At 38.5% G+C, this 21,861-nt stretch overlaps 1 protein-coding gene across 1 annotated transcript in view; it reads right to left on the bottom strand.

Annotated features, from left to right (window-relative positions):
* Positions 1 to 6,252: 6,252 nt before the first annotated feature.
* TAFA4 (TAFA chemokine like family member 4) overlaps positions 6,253 to 21,861 on the bottom strand; it is a gene marked incomplete at its 3' end in the record, with an annotated part of 146,671 nt that continues 131,062 nt past the window's right edge. Inside the window, exons 5-6 of the mRNA XM_080914433.1 lie at positions 8,020 to 8,144; positions 6,253 to 6,399 (exon numbers count right to left, since the gene is read on the bottom strand). Of these exons, the coding sequence (XP_080770559.1) occupies positions 6,253 to 6,399; positions 8,020 to 8,144 (272 nt within the window). The remainder of the gene's footprint in view (positions 6,400 to 8,019; positions 8,145 to 21,861) is intronic.

Below are 21,861 nucleotides of genomic sequence, written 5' to 3'. Positions count from 1 at the left end.
GCCTTATCCTGTGCCTGCCCTTACCTGCACACAGACATCAACCCACAGAATCCTTTTAATATTTATCAAAGAATGTATAGCTAGGTCATAGGTAGATTTAGTTTCAACTTTTTAAGCATTTTTTACTCTGATTTCTAGAGTAGCTAGATTGTTTTCCAAACCGAACAATGAATGAGGGCCTCCCTTTCCCTACAACCTTGCCAGTATTTGTTACCAAATGTTTCCTTAATCTTAGGCATTCTGACTGGAGGAGACAAGTTCTGAGAGAACTTTTAATTTGCATTTCTCTAACTGAAGAGTATTTTGAAAGTTTGGATATTCCTTAGATGTTTTGTTTCTTCTTTTGAGAACTCTGTTCAGATCCATTAGCCATTTGCTTTCTTGATTCTTTGTTTTCTGAGCTCTTTGCATATCTGGATAGTAAAGCTTTTATCAGCTGTATAGCTAGCAAACAGGCTCATTCTGTGGATTTCCTATTTACTCGATTATTTCCTCTGCTGTAAGAGAAGCAATGTCATTTAATGTGGTCCCATTTATCAACTGTTGGTCTTAACTTCCAAACAGAGTCCTGTTCAGAAAGTTCTTATATATGGTTGAGCACTGCCTGTTTTCTTCTGGTTTCAGCATTTCAGGTTTCATATTGAACTTTCACCCATTTTGGAGAAGATTTTTGTGCAGGGTGATTGCTGTCAGTTCAAGCTTTATTTTTGTTTATGTGGAAATCCAATTGCCCTAGAACCATAGTTTTTTGTCAGCTTTCATTGGCTATAATTCTGTGGACTCCTGTGGTTATTTTTCTATTTTGTTCCATTGATCTAAATGTCTGTTTGTATGTTTTTGTTGTTGTTGTTGTTTTTGTTGTTGTTTTGTTAAAACCATACTGTTTTCGTCAGCATATCTCTGTAAGATACCTCAAACTGTGGTACTGAAGCCCTCAAGCATTGTTCCTTTTGCTCAGGATTGATTAGCTGTCTGGGGTCCTTTGTGTTTCTATGTGAATACTGAGATTTTTTTTTTTCTATTTTTGATAAGAATATCCTGGGGACTGTTATTGAAATTGTATTGAATGTATAAGTTGTTTTGTTAAGGTGACCATTATCACAGTATTAATCCTACCAGTCTATACGCATTGGAGGTCTTTCTGTCTTACTGTCTTGCTCAATCTCTATCTGCTAGTATTTAAAAGTTTTCATTGTACAGGTCTAACTGCTCTGATTAGGTTTATTCTTAGACATGTTTGAAGCTATTATTAGTGGGAGTATATGCATGATCTTTTTTCTTAAAGCATTTGTCAGTGTAGAGAAAAGTCTACTGAGTTATGTAAACTGACTTGGTGCCCTTTCAGTTTGCTGAAATTGTTGATTGTGTCTAAAAGTTTAGTGTGAAATTTTTGGAATCATGTATGTATAATGAATGCTATCATCTGCACATAAGAATTACTTGACTTTTGAGTTTTCTATTTGTGTTCTTTTAATTTTCTTCTCTTAACTTGCTGCTGTAGCTAGTGCTTCAAGTGTTATATTGGCACAAAGGGTGGAGGGTAGAGGCAGCCCTTTCTCATTCCTAATTTTAGTAAGATTGCTTCTTGTTTTTCTGCATTTAGAATGATTTGGTTGTGGGTTTGTCCTGTTTCACTGGGCCTTTATTACTCTCCATGTTCCCTTTATTCCTACTGCCTTCAGGACTTTTATCATTTATGCATGTTGGATTTTATCAGCAACCTTTTCTACACCTATTGATATGATTGTGTGACTATGATCTACTGATAAAGCCAACTGGATCATAGAGGATGATCTTTTGATAAATGTCTATATTTGGTTCACAAGTATTTTATAAAGGGTTTTTTTTTATCTAAATTTATTGGGTATATTGCCACTAGTTTTGTCTTATGGTTATTTTTACTTGTTTTTTTATTAGAGTAATACTAGCTTCATAGAAAGAGACTGAAAGTATTCCTTCTGCTTCTATGATTTAATGAAATAAGAATTAAATATAATCTTCTATGAAGGTATGGTAGAATTATTTTGTGGGTCAATATGGACCTGGGCAGTTTTACTGTGTTTTGTGTTGTTGTTGGTTTGTTTTTGTTTTGTTTTGTTTTTCTCAAAGGCACTTTTTTATGCTCTTTCAATCTCCCTATTAGTTATGGTCTACTTAGGGTGTTGCTTTCTTCCTAGTTTAACTTTAGTGATTTGGATGAAGCTAAATATTCATCTGTTTCTTGTATGTTTTCTAATGTTGGGGTGTACATTTTTATATAAATTCTCTCATATATTATATCCCAACAACAGTCCCCCTTCTTCTCTCCTCCCAGTACTTCCTCATAGCTCCTCTCTCTCCCACATCTACTCCTCTTCCATTTTCCTATAGAAAAAAGAAGCCCTGCAAGGGGGTATCAGCAAAATATGGCATACCAAGTTGTAATAATAATAGATACATCCCTCATATTAAGACTAGATGAGGCAACCCATCCCCCACACCCCCAAAAACACCTGAGCCTAGATGGACTCACAAAAGAATTCTACCGGACCTTCATAGAAGATTTATACCAACATTATAATTTATAATCAATACTTATTAAAAGCAAGAAAGAGTCGGAAACAGCCTCTATAGGAGTCCCACAAGAACACAAAGCTATATAACCATAATATATATGCAGAGGTCCTAGCTCAAACTCATCCAGGCTTCCTGATTGTAGGTTCAGTCTCGGTGAGTCCCTATGAGCCATGGTTAGTTGATATTGTGAATTATTCTTGTGGTGTTCTTGACACCTCAGGCTCCTACAATTCTTCTTCTCCCTCTTCTGCCATATTCTCCATGCTCTCCCCAGTGCTTGGCTGTGGGAATCTGTTTCAGCCTCAATCAAATATTGGATAAAAGCTTCTCTGGAGATAATTATGTTACACTCTGATCTAAAAGTATAGTAGAGTAACTTAGAAATTATTTTCTTTTCATGTTTATATTTTCTAGTTTAATGTAGTAGAGGTTTTTAAAGTATTATCTTATAAGATACTATATATCCTTGGTGTCTATTATAATGTTTCCCTGTATATATCTAATTCTGTTCATTTAGGGGTGTGTGTGTGTGTGTGTGTGTGTGTGTGTGTGTGTGTGTGTTCATGCACGCACACTCTCGCTAAAGGCCTTTGATTGTGTTTATCTTTTCAAAGAACCAGCTCTTAGATTTGTTGATTAATTATATTCTTTTCTATTTAATTAATTTTTGTTCTAAGTTTTATTATTTTTTCCATGTACTAGATCTGGTTTGTTCTTGTTCTTCTAAACTCTTGAGCTGCATCTTTAAGTCATTTATTTATGTAGTTTCTAACTTTTTAGTGCATGCACTTAAAATGTAAGTACATTTTCTTCTTAGAAAGTGTGTTAGTGTTTCCCATGGGCTTTGTTGTATTGTGTTGTCATTTTCATTTAATTCCAAGAATTTTTATGTATTGATTTTTGACCCATTCATCATTCAGTACTGTGTTAATATCTATGAGTTTATATAGTTTCTATAGATTATTTTTTTACTTTATGATCATATAACATACATGAAAATATTTCAGTTCTTTATAGTTGTGGAAATTTGTTTTGTGCCCCAGTATGTGGTCTATATTAGAGAAATTTCCATTGGTGGCTAAGTAAAATATATATTCACTGGTGTTTGGGTGGAATATCTTATAGATATTTCTTAAGTCTATTTAATGTATAAAATCACCCAATTCCAATGTATTTCTCTTTATTTTTGTCCAAATGGCCTATCTCCTGGGGAGCAGAGAAATTGAATTGGGCTTAGCTTGTGTTTTGAAGTCTAATAGTATGTTTTTTATTAAATTGGGTATGCTAAATATTGGTGTATTTATGCTTAGGATTGTAATATCTTCTGGGTTAATTGTCCCATGATTAGAATGAAGTCTCCTCTCTTATCCCTTCTGATAAATTTTAGTTTCAGGACTTGTTTATCTGTATTAGAGTAGCAATTTCTGCTTGCTTTCTACTATCACTTGCTTAGAATACTTTTTTCCCTATCATTTCACTCTAAGATGGTATTCATCCTTGAGGCAAAACAACAGTTTTCAAAGTTTGTATTTGAATCCAGCCCTAGAGTTAATATGCCAAATAGCCTGGATGTGGGGCCTAGAACTATGGTTTTAACAAGTCCCTTGGTGAATAGTCTATAGCCATGAACCTATGAGATAATTATGACAGTGACCCATGGTGGTACCTAAGAGACAGAGAAAAGAGCCACTTGAGAAAGGTACTAGCTAGCAGGAGGGCACTTGAGACACTAGCAGGAGTTCCTTAGGCCAACACTGCTGTTTCTATTATTTTATAAATGTCTGTATATTACAGATGATTAAAAATTTATTTTTATTACCAATCTTACCAATGCTAGTTTCATAGGCCACTAGCATAATCATTATGAAAACTGAAGTCTCTTGGCAGTTAGACAAATATACATGAGACATTTCCCTTCTTGGTTTACCCTTCTTTACATTCCCAGTGAAACCCTAAACATGTTTAGACACCAATAGAAACTGTGAATAAACTGAAGTAACAACTAACCTCACTGGAGAGGGCCAGGGAAGGCTGAGAACAGAGGATACTCCAGATAAGAGCTTTCAATCTCAAAAAAAAAAAGTAAAATGATAAAGCTAGAGAAGTTCAGTTGGCAGGCATGTGTGGGTCCCTCAACTTACTGCCCAATTCTGTGGGTTGGAAGAAAAAAGCAAAGTGAATTTCAAGAAGAATCAAGTAGGGAGTTTGCAGAAAGTTCCTGGGAAAATGCATCACTCTATAAAACAGCATCTAGGTCTGGGCAGGGTTGACTGTGGGGACTACCCCATCCCTTGTAGGAGGCTTATCTCTGTCTTCAGTGTTGACTTACAGATGCCTGTAGCGTCTCTGTCTCAACATATGACAATCCAAAGATATCCTCAATATTATCCCGTGTCCACAAAGGGCAAGAAAGGAAAACACTCTGCAAAAATGTCCCTTTAAAGCAGTTTTTCCTCAAGCTTAAAAACCACAGACTTTCTCTAGATCAGTGGTGCTTCCTTCAACTGACAAATTATTAAAATGCCTTGACATGTCCTTGTGTTGACGCTAAACACTAGGTAGTTGTAAGAAACCATAGCACTAAGGGTTGGAAACCAAGAAGCATCAACCAAAAGTTTGGCAGACTGTTGAGAAAAGAAGTGAAGTGTGTGACATCAGCAAAACTTACTTTCCTACAGGAAGAAGGTTCTGTTCTTCCAGAATGTACAAAGAGAGAATAAAGAGGATGTCAATCATTTCTATCAGGGGCTAGTGTGAAGTAAGGACTTTGGCCCACCCCTACCCCACCCCACCCCCCACCCTATTCCACTGCTATTTTCATCTCTGAAACAGAGCCCACTACTATCTCAAACTGACTACTAACTATAAATTTTCATTTAAATGGGAAATAGAACCCTAGCATAGGTGGCTTACTACTTAAGACGTGACATTCTGAGCTCTCTGTTCCCATGCTGCTGTGTACTTTAAGGAAAATGGAAACTGTTTTGTTGTGTAATTAATACCTCCTTCAGGGAGGCTACCACTTGGCCTTTACAGGATGGCTGTCCCCCCAGTGACTTAAGGTCAGTACCATTTCAAACAAAAGATACAGCTTCTAAAACAACAGGCTCAGCATGGGAGGTGGTCTGGGCTCCCCTAATGAACTTCTGTGTGTATATAAGCCATAACAGACATAAAATGTTTTATGCAGTTCAAGGCCCGCTGACTTGGATTAATAAAGGAAACGATGCTTTATACTCTCCAGATTACTCCCAGTTGGCATATCACTGGGAAAAAAGGCAACCCACATGTTATGGTGGCTTGGGGAACTGTATTATGTTTCTACATCTTTTCAGGAGATAAATGAAATGTCACTACCATTGAGAATTTAGCCAGAGCAAACTCATATTCCCAGCACACAAAGGCAAAACACCCCTAAAGGTTTGCTTCCTGCTAATGCACTCACTAACTGCACATAAAGAGAGAGAGACACTTTTCCAAGTGAACCACTTAAACGCGATCTTTTTCCAGAATTCACTTGGCTTCCACTCAGTCTTGTTTTACATTTATATCTAAAAATCAATACAAATTTAATCTTCTAAAATGTTATCCCTTAGTCTACAAGAAATACAATGAAAGTCTATTTTAATCACTGATAGATGGAAGATTATTTTTTAACCTCATAGGAGACTTCAATATTTTTTATTTAGAAGATACTTATGGGAGCATCTGAATTGAGTCAGAAGCAAGAAGCAGAATTCGCTTAGCATGTACAATGGCTTTAGGTGTTTGGAAGTTTATTGGGAGTGGCCCACTAGGGATGGTAGGGTGTGGGAGAGTTAACTCCATAGATTTTTCTCTAACCTGGATGTAAAAAAAGAGTTTTAAGTCAGTGTCTTTAGAGAATTTCCTCCAGCATCTCCCTCAGATACTGAAACATGCTAGACATGCTGAAAACTTACCTAGATTATTCTACCACCTGCACATATAGTGTATGCAGACTTTTAACTTTAAATCTTCTTCAGATTGCTTGTAACAACCACAACGCACATGGATATAGTGTCCATGGAGGACGGAAGAGACACTGGATACCCTGGGAATGGAATTATGCCTGGCTGGAAGCCACCATGTTTGTGCTGAGAACTGAACCTAAGTCCCTCTACAAAAGCAGCAAGTGGGCACTTTTAACTGCTGAGGCGTGTCTCAAGCCAGAAATGGTCTTAATATTCTATTATTTAGGAAATAATGACAAAACAAAAGACACAAGACCTCTGCACATTTGGCTGAGAGGCAACTACATTTTAATACGTTAGCCTGTGGTTAGAGGAATTTGCACAAATCTTGTCAATACATGGGTTATTGTCATTACAACATCACTAGCCAAGACAAGCTATGTTCTAATGGGAAATGAATTTGAATGGGCATCATTACAGCCCATCTAACTCCAGTGGTGTTCAAAAAATAACTATGGGGACACAACTTGATTTCAGCCTACAAATGTAAGCAAACACAGACAAATCCCTGACTTCACAGATCCCACAATAAACAGGGAGTGGTAGGTAGGGAAATGGACAGCAAAGAAATACAGCTATTATGTAAAATGTATGGCTAGCAGACACTCAGAGACACCAAACACAGATACAACCAAGGATGAGTTCCTAGAAGAATAATAGTTGGTTAGAAAGAAAGGAAAGGGAGGAAAAAGGCACCCCAAAAGCAATGCAACAGGACCCAGCAGAAGGTTAGGGAGGTTGGAGCAGAAAGAAGGGCTATCTTACAGGGTTGTCTATGAAGGTACAGTTTAGTGACTAAAGCTGTTCAAAGGTGTTAAGATGCCTTCTTTAGAGGATTGGCATCTCCCAAATACTGTTGCAGCCATTATATGGTGTCTCTACTGGAAGGAACCCAAAACTCATCTAGATGTGATGGTGGATTGAATAGAAGCTGGCAAAGCAATCAGAGAAGGATTTGGTAGTAAACGTTTCTAAGGTCCAAGTAACTGAGTAGACACAAGAAGACAGGGAAGTTTGCTTTCTCACAGAAGAACTGAAGAGCTATCGTTTTCCATCAGGCAAAAAGAAATTCAGAATGGGAACCACTAGGGAGAAGCTGAGAAGGACTCAAGTATCTTAGGCAGCCAGTCTCTGATCTTTATGGAAGAGTAAATCCTCTGGAGCTGGGCTCTTGCTTTGATACACTGCTCTGTCTACCTGAAACCTTTACTTTAAATTGGGCTTGTGGGGGAGCAGAAGTGAATTTAGGGGCCCTGTCTAAAATCACTCACCAAATCACTGCCCGGACATACACAATGGTGCTGGCAGACGCACTTTCCAGAAATACTAAAGTCACAGTTTTTATCAACATAAAACACTGTTGTTCTGCTGGTGAGATCCAGCCACAGCAGGAACCCCACCCCCCACCCCCAGAGTTAACAGCTACCTTGGCTGTGGTTGTGAATTACAGCTGCCTTCTGTGCATACTTGCCTTTGTGGTTTTGACTTTATTGCCACTGCTACAGGACCAGCCCGAGGAGTCTGGAAGCACTTTACAGTCCTCTCCTTCCAAGCAAGGATCCATGTGGCACCACCACTTCTCAATCACGATGGAAGCTGGAAAACAAAGGTTACATTGTGTTTGAAACATACCTTCTTCCTCCACATGTGGGCAGCGAACCTTAATACAGATTAGCCACCGACACAAACTTTGGCTGGCTGCAATGATCACAAGAGTTCAATCGGGTGTGCAGAGGGGGAAGAGGACTCAGCTGTTAAGAACATTGGCTGCTCTTCCTGAGGTTCTGAGTTCAATTCCCAGTAACCACATGGTGGCTCACAACCATCCATAATGGGATCTGATGCCCTCTACTGGCACGAAGATGTACATGCAGGTAGAGCATTCATACATAAAATAAATAAAAATAAATCTTTTTGTTGTTGTGGTTGTTGTTGTTGTTAAAGAACGTCCACATACTCTGGGGGGAAAATGCATTTTTGGAGTTGGCTACAAGATTGTAATAGAGTTGATAAGAACCATTGCTTTACAAGGTCCATTGCCCTAATTTGATTCTCAACATATTGCTTTCCTCATTGTTGACCTTGGGCTAATTTCTCTAAGCATCAGTTTCTCCAAAAAGGCAGAGATAAAAATAAAATAAAATAAAATAAATTTTAAAAAACACTTGCCCAGGAACACAAAAGGATATAGTGGGATCAGGAAAAAAAATGTGGGCCAGGCTTTTGTTCCAGGAAATGATAGACACTGTGATGGCCATTCTCTTTGAATGCAAGCTCCAGTGGCAAATGCTGATGTTGCAGTGTTAATCTTGGTTATGAACAGAAAGCATTTACACTAAAAGTTAAGCCTTCTGTCTTGTATGTTGACATCTCTGTAGGCCATTGAAATGAGTAGCTGAATGGTGAGGCATAATTTGTCATGTAGTGAAGCTAACTGAGGGCGACAGGACCTTGCCTTGCCTCACAGCCCACATGTGATTGATTATTCTGGGATGTTTAGTTCCATCTGTCAGTCACTATACCCCACGCATTACTATCTGTGAACACACAAAAGTCTGCTGATAAAATTATGACATGTTCATGAAGCAAGAACACAGCACACTAGATCTCTGGAACTGAAAACAGACAAAAGTAAAGAATCTCCATCTTAGAAGGTTGAGAGACTGATGAGTGGGAGATCTGGGCGGGTGGGGAACAGAGAGATATCTTCGGAGTGCTCACACGGAGCACGCCCTCCGACCTGCCCAATCCAGAGACCAGGAACAGAACTTTGGAACTACTGTTTCCACCCGGCGGCGACTTCAGAGTGCAGAACAGAGCCGGGCCCATCTGCCACGCGGACTGCCAGCTCCTAAGGTTGAGAGACTGGTGAGTGGGAGATCTAGGCGGGTGGGGAGCAGAGAGATCTCTGCGGAGTGCGCACGCAGGGCGCACCCTCCGACCTGCATTCCAGGGACCAGGAACAGAACTTTGGAACCTCTGTACCCACCCAGCGACCCTAAGACATAGAACGGGGCTGGGCCCATCTGCCACCTGGACCAGTGGAGACCCAGGGATACAGACCAGATACAAGGGAAAGGCGAGAACATATCACTGACAACAAAATGGCAAGAGGAAAGCGAAAGAGTATATCCCAAGGAAACCAAGACAACCTGGCAACACCAGAACCCAGCTCTCCCATAACAGCAAACATCGGAATTCCAAACACTCCAGAAAAAGAAGACGCAGACCTGAAATCATACCTCAACATGCTGATAGAGATACTTAAACAAGAACGGGAGGAAAAGCAAAAAGATTCAGAAGCTTTTAAAGAGGAAACAAGAAAAACTCTCAAAGAACTCAAAGAACTAGAGGAAAACAAATTTCCAAAGAAATAAAGGAATGGAAGAGGGAAATAAAAATGGAAATTGACACAATAAAGAAAACACTAAAAGAGATAACCCTAGAGTCAGAACACCAAAAAAGAAATCAGGTGTCACAGAAGCAAGCATTTCCAATAGATTACAAGAGATCGAAGAGAGAATCTCGGGGGCAGAAGACAACATTGCAAACATAGACAAAACAGCCAGAAAAGATGCAAAAAACAAAAAGCTCCTAACCCAAAATGTCTATGAAATCCAAGACACAATGAGAAGACCAAACATAAGGATAATAGGAATAGAAGAGGAAGAAGAGTATCAACTAAGAGGCACAGTAAATAACTTCAACAAAATTGTAGAAGAAAACTTCCCTACCCTTAAGAATGAGATGACCACGAGCATAAAAGAAGCCTTCAGAACTCCAAATAGGTTGGACCAGAAAAGAAATAACTTCTGACACATAATAGTCAAAACAACAAGTGCCCAAAGCAAAGAAAGTATACTAAAAGCAGTAAGGGAAAAAGGTCAGGTAACATATAAAGGCAGACCAATCAGAATCACACCCGATTTCTCAACAGAGACTAAGAAAGCTAGAAGAGCCTGGACAGACATCATGCACACCCTAAGAGAATACAAGTGCCAGCCCAAGCTGCTATACCCAGCAAAACTATCAATCACCATAGATGGAGAAATGAAGATATTTCAAGACAAATCAAAATTTACACAATACCTGACCACAAACCCAGCACTACAACAAATTATAGGTGGAAAACCCAATAAAATGAGGGAAAATACAGCCTCATAAAAACAAGAAAACTCCTAAACAAGAAAACTAAAAGAAGAAAAAGACACAGACACAACTCCACCCACAAAAGCAATAATGGCAGGAAACAGAAACAACTATTCCTTGATATCTATTAACATAAATGGACTCAACTCCCCAATAAAGAGACATAGGCTATCAGACTGGATACATAAACAAAATCCAGCCTTTTGCTGCATACAGGAAACTCATCTCAGAGACAAAGACAGACACTATCTCAGAATAAAAGGGTGGGAAAAAAACTTCCAAGCAACAGCCCCAAGAAAAAAGCTGGAGTCGCTATTCTAATATTGAATAAAGTAAATTTCCAACCAAAAGTTATCAAAAAAAGATAAGGAAGAACACTTTTTACTCATTACCGGGGAAATCTGTCAGGAGGAACTCTCAATTCTAAACATATATGCTCCAAATGAAAAAGCACCCACATTCATAAAAGAAACCCTACTAAAGCTCAAAAAATACATTTTACCCCACGATATAATAGTGGGAGACTTTAATACCCCACTCTCACCAATTGACAGATCATGGAAACAGAAAATGAACAAGGACACTGCAAAACTAGCAGAGACTTTGAACCAACTAGAATTAATAGATATATACAGAACATACCATCCTAAAGTAAAAGAATACACCTTCTTCTCAGCACCCCATGGCACCTTCTCGAAAATTGACCACATAATTGGACACAGAATAAGCCTCAATCGATATAAGAAGATTGAAATACTCCCATGCATCCTCTCAGATCACCATGGTCTATGGCTGGTCTTTAACAACAACAAAGACAACAAAAAGCCTACATACACATGGAAACTAAACAACGCTCTGTTAAATGATAGCAGGGTCAAAGAAAAAATAAAGAAAGAAATTAAGGATTTTCTAGAATTCAAAAAAAACGAAAACACAACATACCCAAACCTATGGGATGCAATGAAAGCAGTACTGAGAGGAAAACTCATAGCCCTAAGTTCTTCCAAAATGAAACTTGAGAGAGCTTACATCAGCAACCTGACAGCACAGCTAAAAACCCTAGAACAAAAGGAAGCAGATATACCCAAGAAGAGTAGATGGCAAGAAATAATCAAAATTAGGGCAGAAAGAGACCAAATAGAAACAAAAAGAGCCATTGAAATAAATCAACAAAAACAAGAGTTTGTTCTTTGAGAAAATCAACAAGATTGATAAACCCCTAGCCAGACTAACTAGAGGGCAAAGAGAGAGTATCCAAATTAACAAAATCAGAAAGGAAAGTGGAGACATAACAACTGAAAATGAGGAAAAACAAGAAATCATCAGATCCTACTACAAAAACTTATACTCCACAAAATTGGATAATCTGGAGGAAATGTACGAATTCCGAGACAGATAAAAGATCCCAAAGTTAAACCAGGACCAAATAAACCATCTAAATAACCCTATAACACCTAAAGAAATAGAAGTCATCAAAAGCCTCTCAACAAAAAAGCCCAGGTCCAGATGGGTTCAGTGCAGAATTTTATCAGATATTTATTGCGGATATAACACCAATACTCTCCAAACTATTCCAAAAGATAGAATCAGATGGAATGCTACCCAACTCATTTTTTGAGGCTACAATAACCCTCGTACATAAACTACACAAAGACCCTACAAGGAAAGAGAACTTCAGACCAATCTCACTTATAAACAATGACCCAAAAATAATCAACAAAATACTTGCAAACTGAATCCAAGAACACATCAAAACGATCATTCACCATGAAGAAGTAAGCTTCATCCCTGGGATGCAGGGATGGTTTAATATAAGGAAATCCATCAATGTAATCCACCATATAAACAAACTCAAATAACAAAATCACATGGTCTTCTCACTAGATGCTGAGAAAGCATTTGACACAATTCAACACCACTTCATGTTAAAAGTCCTGGAAAGAACAGGAATCCAAGGTCTATACTTAAACATAATAAAAGCAATATACAGCAAACCAACAGCCAACATCAAACTTAATAGCGAGAAACTTGAAGCAATCCCACTAAAATCAGGGACTCAACAAGGCTGCCCACTCTCCCCCTACCTATTCAACATAGTACTGGAAGTCCTGGCTGGAGCAATTAGACAGCAAAAGGAGATCAAGGGGATACAAATCGGAAAGGAAGAGATAAAAACATCACTCTGCCGATGACATGATAGTGTACTTAAGTGACCTCAAAAACTCCACCAGAAAACTCCTACAGCTGATAAACAAGTTCAGCAAAGTGGCTGGATACAAAATCAACTCAAACAAATCAGAAGCCTTCCTATACTCAAAAAACAAACATGTGGAGAAAAAAATTAGGAAAAAGGTACACTTCACAATTGTCACAAAAACTATGAAATACCTTGGTGTGACTCTAACTTAGGAAGTGAAGGACCTGTATGACAAGAACTTCAAACCTCTAAAGAAAGAAATTGTGGAGGATCTCAGAAAATGGAAAGACCTCCCATGCTCATGGATTGGAAAAATCAACATCATAAAAATGGCCATCCTACCAAAAGCAATCTACAGATTCAATGCAATCCCCATCAAAATTCCAACCCAGTTCCCCACGGAACTGGAAAGATCAATGTGCAATTTCACATGGAATAACAAAAGAACTAGAATAGCGAAATCCATCCTCAGCAACAAAAAAACATCTGCGGGAAACACTATCCCTGACCTCAAGCTATATTACAAGGCAATTGTGCTGAAAACTGCATGGTACTGGTACAGAAATAGGCATGTGGATCAATGGAATAGAATAGAAGATCCAGAAATGAGCCCTCGTGTATGTGGTCACCTGATTTTTGACAAAGGAGCAGTAAACATTCAATGGAAAAAGGACAGCCTATTTAACAAATGGTGCTGGTCCAACCGGCACTCAGCATGCAAATGAATGAAAATAGACCCTTTCTTATCTCCTTGTACAAAGCTCAAGTGTAAGTGGATCAAAGATCTCCACATTAAACCAGATACACTGGAACTATTAGATGAGAAAGTAGGGAAAACCTAAGAACACATAGGCACAGGAGAAATTTTCCTGAACAAAACACTAATGGCTCAAGCTCTGAGGTCAAAGATTAACAAATGGGACTTAATGAGATTGCAAAGTTTCTGTAAGGCTAAGGACATCGTCAAGAAAACAAAATGGCAACCAACAGAATGGGAAAAGATCTTTACCAACACCACATCAGATAGAGGCCTAATATCCAAGGTGTACAAGGAACTAAAAAATCTAGACACCAGAGAATCAAATAACCCTATTAAAAAATGGGGTACAAAGCTAAACAAAACGTTTTCAGTTGAGGAACACTGAATGGCCTAGAAACATCTGAGGAAGTGCTCGACATCCTTAGCCATCAGGGAAATGCAAATCAAAACAACCCTGAGATTCCACCTCACACCAGTCAGATTGGCCAAGATCCAAAACTCAGATGACAACAGATGCTGGCGAGGTCGCAGAGAAAGAGGAACCCTTGTCCACTGTTGGTGGGGTTGCAAGCTAATACAACCACTCTGGAAATCTGTCTGGCAATACCTCAGAAAATTGGATATAGTACTACCTGAAGACCCAGCTATTCCACTTCTGGGCATATACCGCAGAGACACTTTAATACAAAACAAAAATATATGCACCACAAAGTTCATAGCGTCTCTATTTATAATAGCCAGAAGCTGGAAAGAACCCAGATTTCCTTCAGAAGATGAATGGATACAAAAATTGTGGTACATATACACAATGGAATACTACTTAGCCACCAGAAACAATGACTTAACCAAATTCTTAAGAAAATGGCTGCATCTAGAGAATATCATCCAGAGTGAGATAACCCAGTCACAAAAGAACAGACATAATATGCAGTCACTGATAGTGGGATGCTAACCCCAGAGGCCCCCACTGCCCCAGAAACAACTCACAGACTGTATGAAGTCCAAGAAATAAAGAAAACAAAACAAAACAAAAAAAATATTTACAAAACAAGAAAACTTTAACTATTTCCACGTTACATTTTGTTTTACATGTACTTTAGCTCATTGTAACTATTAAGTTTTCAAGGCATACAATCAAACCTTGAAAAAAATCAAGTACTGACTAAAAACATATGTTCATATAGTTTTATGTAAAAATTATGTTAAAATCTGAAATAAAATTACTGACAAAAAATATAATTTTAAGCAAAAAATGTTTAAAATCTGTACATTTATCTTTGTTTTATAAAATAAAGTTGTATTATAAAAAAATTTGAAAAAATAAATAAATAAATAAATTACATAAGACAAAAAAAAAAAAACAAAGAAAGAAAACAAATCGGCAGCCAACAGAATGGGAAAAGATCTTTACCAACTCCACATCAGATAGAGGCCTAATATCTAAGGTATACAAAGAACTCAAAAAGCTAGACACCAGAGAATCAAATAACCCTATTAAAAAATGGGGTACAAAGCTAAACAAAACGTTCTCAGTTGAGGAATATTGAATGGCAGAGAAATATCTGAGGAAGTGCTCGACATCCTTAGCCATCAGGGAAATGCAAATCAAAACGACCCTGAGATTCCACCTCACACCAGTCAGATTGGCCAAGATCCAAAACTCAGATGACAACAGATGCTGGCGAGGTTGCGGAGAAAGAGGAACCCTTCTCTACTGTTGGTGGGGTTGCAAACTAATACAACCACTCTGGAAATCAGTCTGGCAATACCTCAGAAAATTGGACATAATACTACCTGAAGACCCAGCTATTCCACTTCTGGGCATATACCCCAGAGACACCTTAGTACACAACAAAGATATATGCATCACAATGTTCATAGCAGCTTTATTTATAATAGCCAGAAGCTGGAAAGAACCCAGATGTCCTTCAGAAGATAAATGGATACAAAAATTGTGGTACATTTACACAATGGAATACTACTCAGCCACCAGAAACAATGACTTGACCAAATTCTTAAGAAAATGGCTGCATCTAGAGAATATCATTCTGCGTGAGATAACCCAGTCACAAAAGAACAGACATATTATGCAGTCACTGATAATGGAATGCTAACCCCAGAGGCTCGCACTGCCCCAGTAACAACTCACAGACTGTATGAAGTCCAAGAAACAAAGAAAACAAAACAAACAAAACAAAAAAATCTCTATACAACAAGAAAACTTTGACTATTTCCATGTTACATTTTGTCTTACATGTACTTTATGCTCATTGTAACTATTAAGTTTTCAATGCATACTATCAAACCTTTAAAAAATCAAGTACTGACTAAAAAATATATTCATACAGTTTTATACAAAAATTATTTTAAAATCTGAAAAAAAAGTACTGACAAAAATGTATTGTATAATTTTATGCAAACAATGCTTAAAATCTGTACATTTATCTTTGTTTTTTAAAATAAAGTCGTTAAAAAAAAAGAATCTCCATCTTACAGAATGGTTAGTCCCACAGGTTCTGGATTGCAGGGTCAAATTCTGAACAGAAAGCATCTACACTAAAAGTTAAGCCTTCCTTCTTGTATGTTGACATCTCTGTAGGCCATTGAAATGAGTAGCTGAATGGTGAGTCACAATTTGTCTGAGTTGGGACAGAACTGTCATGGGGCTGGGGTGTTGGTGACTCAAGAAAGACTGGCCTTCTTTTCTTGTTGACACAACAATAACTAGGAAACACCCCCAAGTAGGTGCTGCAGTTCTCCCCTTTTGGATAATAAATGTATGTGTCCCACATTTTCTGAGCTGCAGAAATGTATGACCTAAACATTTATTTTATGTTTTAAATTGAGGACTTCAATAGATTGCATCAGAGTAAACATGATAATTTACTATGTGTGTACAGTGTGTGATGACTTCCAGAATCTAGTAAGTTAACTCATCTGTAAACACTCAACACTTAGATTCCTAATACTTGTGCACCTTGTAACTAAAGACATGCACCCTTCTGAAAACATCACCATCCTACCAAGCCATCCACCTATAGAAACCACAATTCTTCTCTGGACTAACAGAAATTGTTTCGAAAATCATGTGTACATGAGATCAGGGGGTCCTTTGACCTTTTAATTCCTAGTTTATCCCATTAGCATAAAATAAAGCCCTCCTGTTTCATGCTTTTTTTCAAACGCCAGGATCTCTATGTGTGAACAGATATTGGTCTAGCCCATATTTCCTCTCTCTGTGTCAGTAAAGTTACTGGGTTGTTTACAGTTCCCAGCTATTTCCATGAACATGGCAGGTTTGGGAGGGGTGTGCACAGATGCCTTAGAAATACTGATATCTAAGACGGGAATGTGACCCACAACATGTGATTATCATTTGCAACACACACAAAGGAAGGGCCAATTTGATGTCCTGTGGAATATACCTAGGAGGATCACTGTATATGCAAATATATTTTCTGAGGAGCTTCTGTATTGCTTTCCATGATGCCAATACCAATTCACTTTCCAGTCACAATACATGAGAGCTCCTCTTGACTGTGTCTCCACATCCCCTTGTGGTTTTGATAACAGTCATTCTAATAAGTATGAATTATTACAGTGAAGTAGAACACTGCTTCTGATGCCTGTTGGATATCTGTCTTCTCTGAGAAAATCAGCCATTCGAGACTTTTGTTTATTTGTAACAAAATTATTTGGGGTTTTGTTTTGAGGATACTGTGGGAAAAGTGGACCATGTCACCAGACAGAAGAAATGTGAAAGTTGCATAAGCTCAAACCCAGGGAATCATGAATCTCAGAGCTGAGAATGGTAGCTACTTGCTCATCCATAGATGACCATGACACCCCACTGAGATGATCATGACAATCAATCTGGTAGGGAACACACCCAGAATCCTTCTCCATGCAAATAGAGAGCGTCACTAACATCTCAAACTGAGTCAATGTAAAACATCTACCCCTAAGTCCCATACTACCTCAATGTTTATAAAGTCCCTGTCCACATGAAATAAAGTACAGCAAGGATCATCTGAGAGTGTTTGTTTTACTGAGCTGTGACCCTTGGGGAAGAGTTCTTTCTCCCAAAGCTTCTTTCATCACTGAACCCACCTGGCTGGTGAGGCTCAGGACACAGCCACAGCTCACCGACAGCCCGCCACTGTTGCCTATGTCACTGGCACTGGTGCTTCTGTGGCTCAGAGCCTGGGCTGCCTGCCTTGCTCAGGCCACAAGAACCTCATTTCTTCCCTTCCCACAACCCACGGAACATATTTCTCCCAGTTTCACAAAGGACAATAGGATGCTAAGTTCTTCAAGCCCCTATGTACTGTATCTGAACCCCTTACAGAAATCTGGTTTGTGGAGCTGGAGAGACGGCTCAGTGGTTAAAAGGATGTGCTCTTTCAGAGGACTGCTCTTCAGTTCTTATTACCCATCACTCATGTACTACCTGTAACTCCACTAGCAAGAAGTTGATGCCGGTTTCTAGTCTTCATGGGTTCGTACACATATGCACACTCACACACTTGGACACATGCTCAGACACACAAAGAGAAAAAGCAAGAGGAAGAGAAGGAGATTGAGAGGAGGGTATTTTTACAAGAAGAAATGTGGTCAACAAATAAGTTCTCACACTCTCTAGTGTGTTTTGGTGTCATAACTAAAACTCCATCACCAGCATCAATGTTTTGTTTTCTGGACTTAGTTCTCAGTTCTGCAATTCCTGGTGTCACAGTCTGCAGTGTATTTGGATTTTCCCTTGTGTGTGGTATGAGACAGTCTTTTGGCCTTTTTTCCATTACCACTACTGAGGAGTTAACAAAGTCTTCAGTGAATATCCCCAGTGCCTTGATCACACCAGTGTAAGTTTGTTGCTGGGCTTTCTATCTTGTTCCAGTGTTCTGTGAGTCTGGCTTTTGGCGCACCCACACTGTTCTGTGACTATTATGGCTCTGAAATGCTCATGGACCACAGAAGTATGACATCTCTAGTCTTTCCTTCTTACTATACACTTTACATTTATTTGAGTCCTTTGTGACTTCACATAAATTCTAGGATTTCTTTTTCCATTTCTGTGAAAATGCCACTTTGTCCTTTGATAGGGAACTATAGGTCATTTTGGACATTTGGCAATACTATTCACTTCTATGCTAAATAATTTCCTTCTATGACATCAGACAGCTTTTCGGATGCTGATCTTTTGCCTCATTGGTTACATTTTTTTCCTAAGCATTTTTGTCTTTGTCACACTATCATAAATGGGATCTTTTCAAAAATTCCATTACTACATGAAAATGCAAATTCCTTTTTTCATTCATTTTTTAAATTTCCTGTCTGCCAACTTCACTAAATTCAATTTTTTAGACTCTTCCAAAGAAGTGAAGCAAAAAGAATGCCACAAACACATTTTTGTGAAGCCAGCATTAGCCTCCTTCCAACATCAGGTCAGAAGTCTACAAGAAAATAAGACTGCTGGCCAAAATATTTCATATTGCAAAGTGAATGGAAAACCCCTTAGAAAACACTAGGAAACCAAATTCAACAGGATGTTGGGGGGATCACACAGCTAGATCAGGTGGGAGTTTCCTCTCGAGTGTGAGGATGATTAAATATTAATCAGTGTGATCCACTACATCCTGAAAATAAATAATGTTTAAAATTATATGATCACTTTGGTAGGTCTATGAAAGCATTCTGACAGTTCCACGCCCCTTTAATGATAATAACTCTCAACAAATTAGGTGAAGAAGGAAAGTGTCACCACAGGAAGAAAGCCGTAAATGCCAAGCTACAGCCTGTGTTGTAATGCAGAGTAAAAAGCTGGGTGCCTCCTAAAAGAATGAAGGGTGCCCCACTTTCAGCCCTTCTCATAGGTAAAGCAGTGGGGCACAAGAAAGCAAGAAAGGGCATCCAAGATGAACAGGAAGCAGTTAAACTGTCTCCACAGATAAGATGGCATTATATAGGGAAAAAAGGGCAGATTCAATGTTATAAGACCATCAATGTCAAGTAAACAAAAAGATAAAGTTTATGCTCCATTGATGCTGAAGGCAACTTTTCTTATTGAGTGTTGGGCTCTGCTAATTGCTTATCTTATGTTATCTCATATAAATTTTCCTCCAAAACTGAGGTTGATATTTTTTCTCCTAGCTTGAAAACTCTGAGGTCCAGAGGTGCAAAAAGACTATTATATATATTTTTAATATATATATAGATTTAAATATACGCAGATATATCTTCCCTTACACTAGAGATGTCCATTAGAAACAAATCAGCAAAATGATAATTCAAAAAGGTCAGTGTATTCAAAACCTAACTGGGCCCCCAGCTATACACTGTGATGAGAACAAGGGAATATTCACACCTTGCTGAAAGTGTCATGTTTTCCCCCTTTGGGGTAGCCACTGCTTCTGGGCTATCAGCTGATGGCTCCAATCAACACCAATAACACTTGAGTCAAGTAGATTTGTGATCTAGGTTAACATTCCTATTTAAATCAGTATGTGCCAAGGCCGAGGACGCCATACTACCGTATGAGTTATTTATTATGTCAGAGAGGCTGCCACTGAACTGGGCTAGATGGGCATGAAGTTTAAGAAAGTTATTTTTCCAGCTCCAACTATCACAATGATCTCACCCTGCAACTGCAGGGAACATTTGTCTTTTCAAAGCACTTTTACCCACTGTTCCTCTTCTGCTTGTCCCCAAAACTGCCAAGACACAGCAAAAGGCAGATGGAAATAGAAATAAAAACCAGTTTTCTAAGTTGGTCAATTAAGGCTAAAGGTGCCAGACTTACAACTGTCTTGCACTGACTCTACATAGCTGCCTTCCCGAATGTACTGTAATATATTTATAATTTCAATTGTGGCAGTTTTGGAGGGTGGATGTAATGATTTGATACATGTATAATCAAACAAAGAAGGTTAATGTTTCCATCTCCTTACACCTTTTAAAGGTTTCCCTGGTTCTGCACCAGGTCCTCTGTGTAAGTGTTACAGCTATTGGCACAGTATTGTTATGAAACTCCTGACAGTGAAAACAAGTGGGTTATTAACTCTTCTGCCTACTCTTGGGACTCTTTCCCTCCTGTTGGGTTGCCATGTCCAACTTCAATATGATAGTCTTCTGCTTCGTGTTTTTATTTAATTTTGTCATGTTTGGCAGGTATCTCTTAAAAGCCTGCTCTTTTCTAATGAGAGACTAAGACCATGGATCTGGAGAGGGAGGAAGGGAGGGAGAAACTCAGAGGAGTTTGAAGGAGAGAGGGCAAGCAAGCTATAATTAGTACATATTGTATAAGAAAAGAATATTTTCAATAAAAGGAAAAGTGAGGATAAACTGTTTTTACACAGACAGTATTTCAATGAGTGAGTACCACAGTGATCAAACCAAGGTCCTTCGTGTTCTATACCTTTATCATTACTTTATCATTACTCGGGGTATGAAGCCTCCAGACTCTTCCCCTGTTCTAGAATAGTACTTCAGATTCGGAAGACCCAGGCTGGCATGATGTCTCATCAGGTAAAAGTACTTTCTACATGCGCCAGGCAACTTGAGTTCAATCCTCGGAAAGGAAAAAGAATAGATTCTTACAAACTGTCCTCTGGACAGGAGTCTAGCATAAGTGTCACAAGAGAGGCCTTGCCAGCAACTGGTTTTCTTTTCTTTTTTTCCATGCTATACCCAGGAGTAGCATTTGTGGATAAAAAGAGACATGTTTTTGCTAATTTAAAAATGTCAGTACTGTTTTCTATAGTAACTGTGTTCATTCATAATCTACTGCATAACAAGCTTTGTTTTGGTTTGGTTTTCCCTATCTCTACCAGCACTGACTTTTTAAATTTTGGATGGTATACATTCTAGCTGGGGTGCAATAGCATCTCCTTACAGTTCTGACTTGCATTTTTTCCAACAGCTAATGATAAGTACTTTTTCGTGTATTTATTGCTCACTTGTATTCTTTGTTGAGGATTATACACATTCAGATCATTTTGCCATGTTTTAACTTCCCTGTTGCTTCTTGGGGGCGTTCTTTTTCAGTTTTTCACAGGATCTCTAAGACCATCCTATCAGACAACAGCCAGCAAAGATTCCCTTCTATTTTGCTTTCTCCACTCTGTTAGTCGATCCCTTTGCCACTCCATTAAGTGTGCCTCTGTTTTCTGGGCGTTGAGAATGCTATCCGGAAAAACCTGTCTGTCCCA

Source organism: Micromys minutus (genome assembly GCF_963924665.1).
Source record: "Micromys minutus genome assembly, chromosome: 3".
Classification (NCBI taxonomy): Eukaryota; Metazoa; Chordata; class Mammalia; order Rodentia; family Muridae; genus Micromys; species Micromys minutus.
Note: the sequence above shows the minus strand (reverse complement) of the source record. Positions and strands in the feature narration are given on the sequence as shown.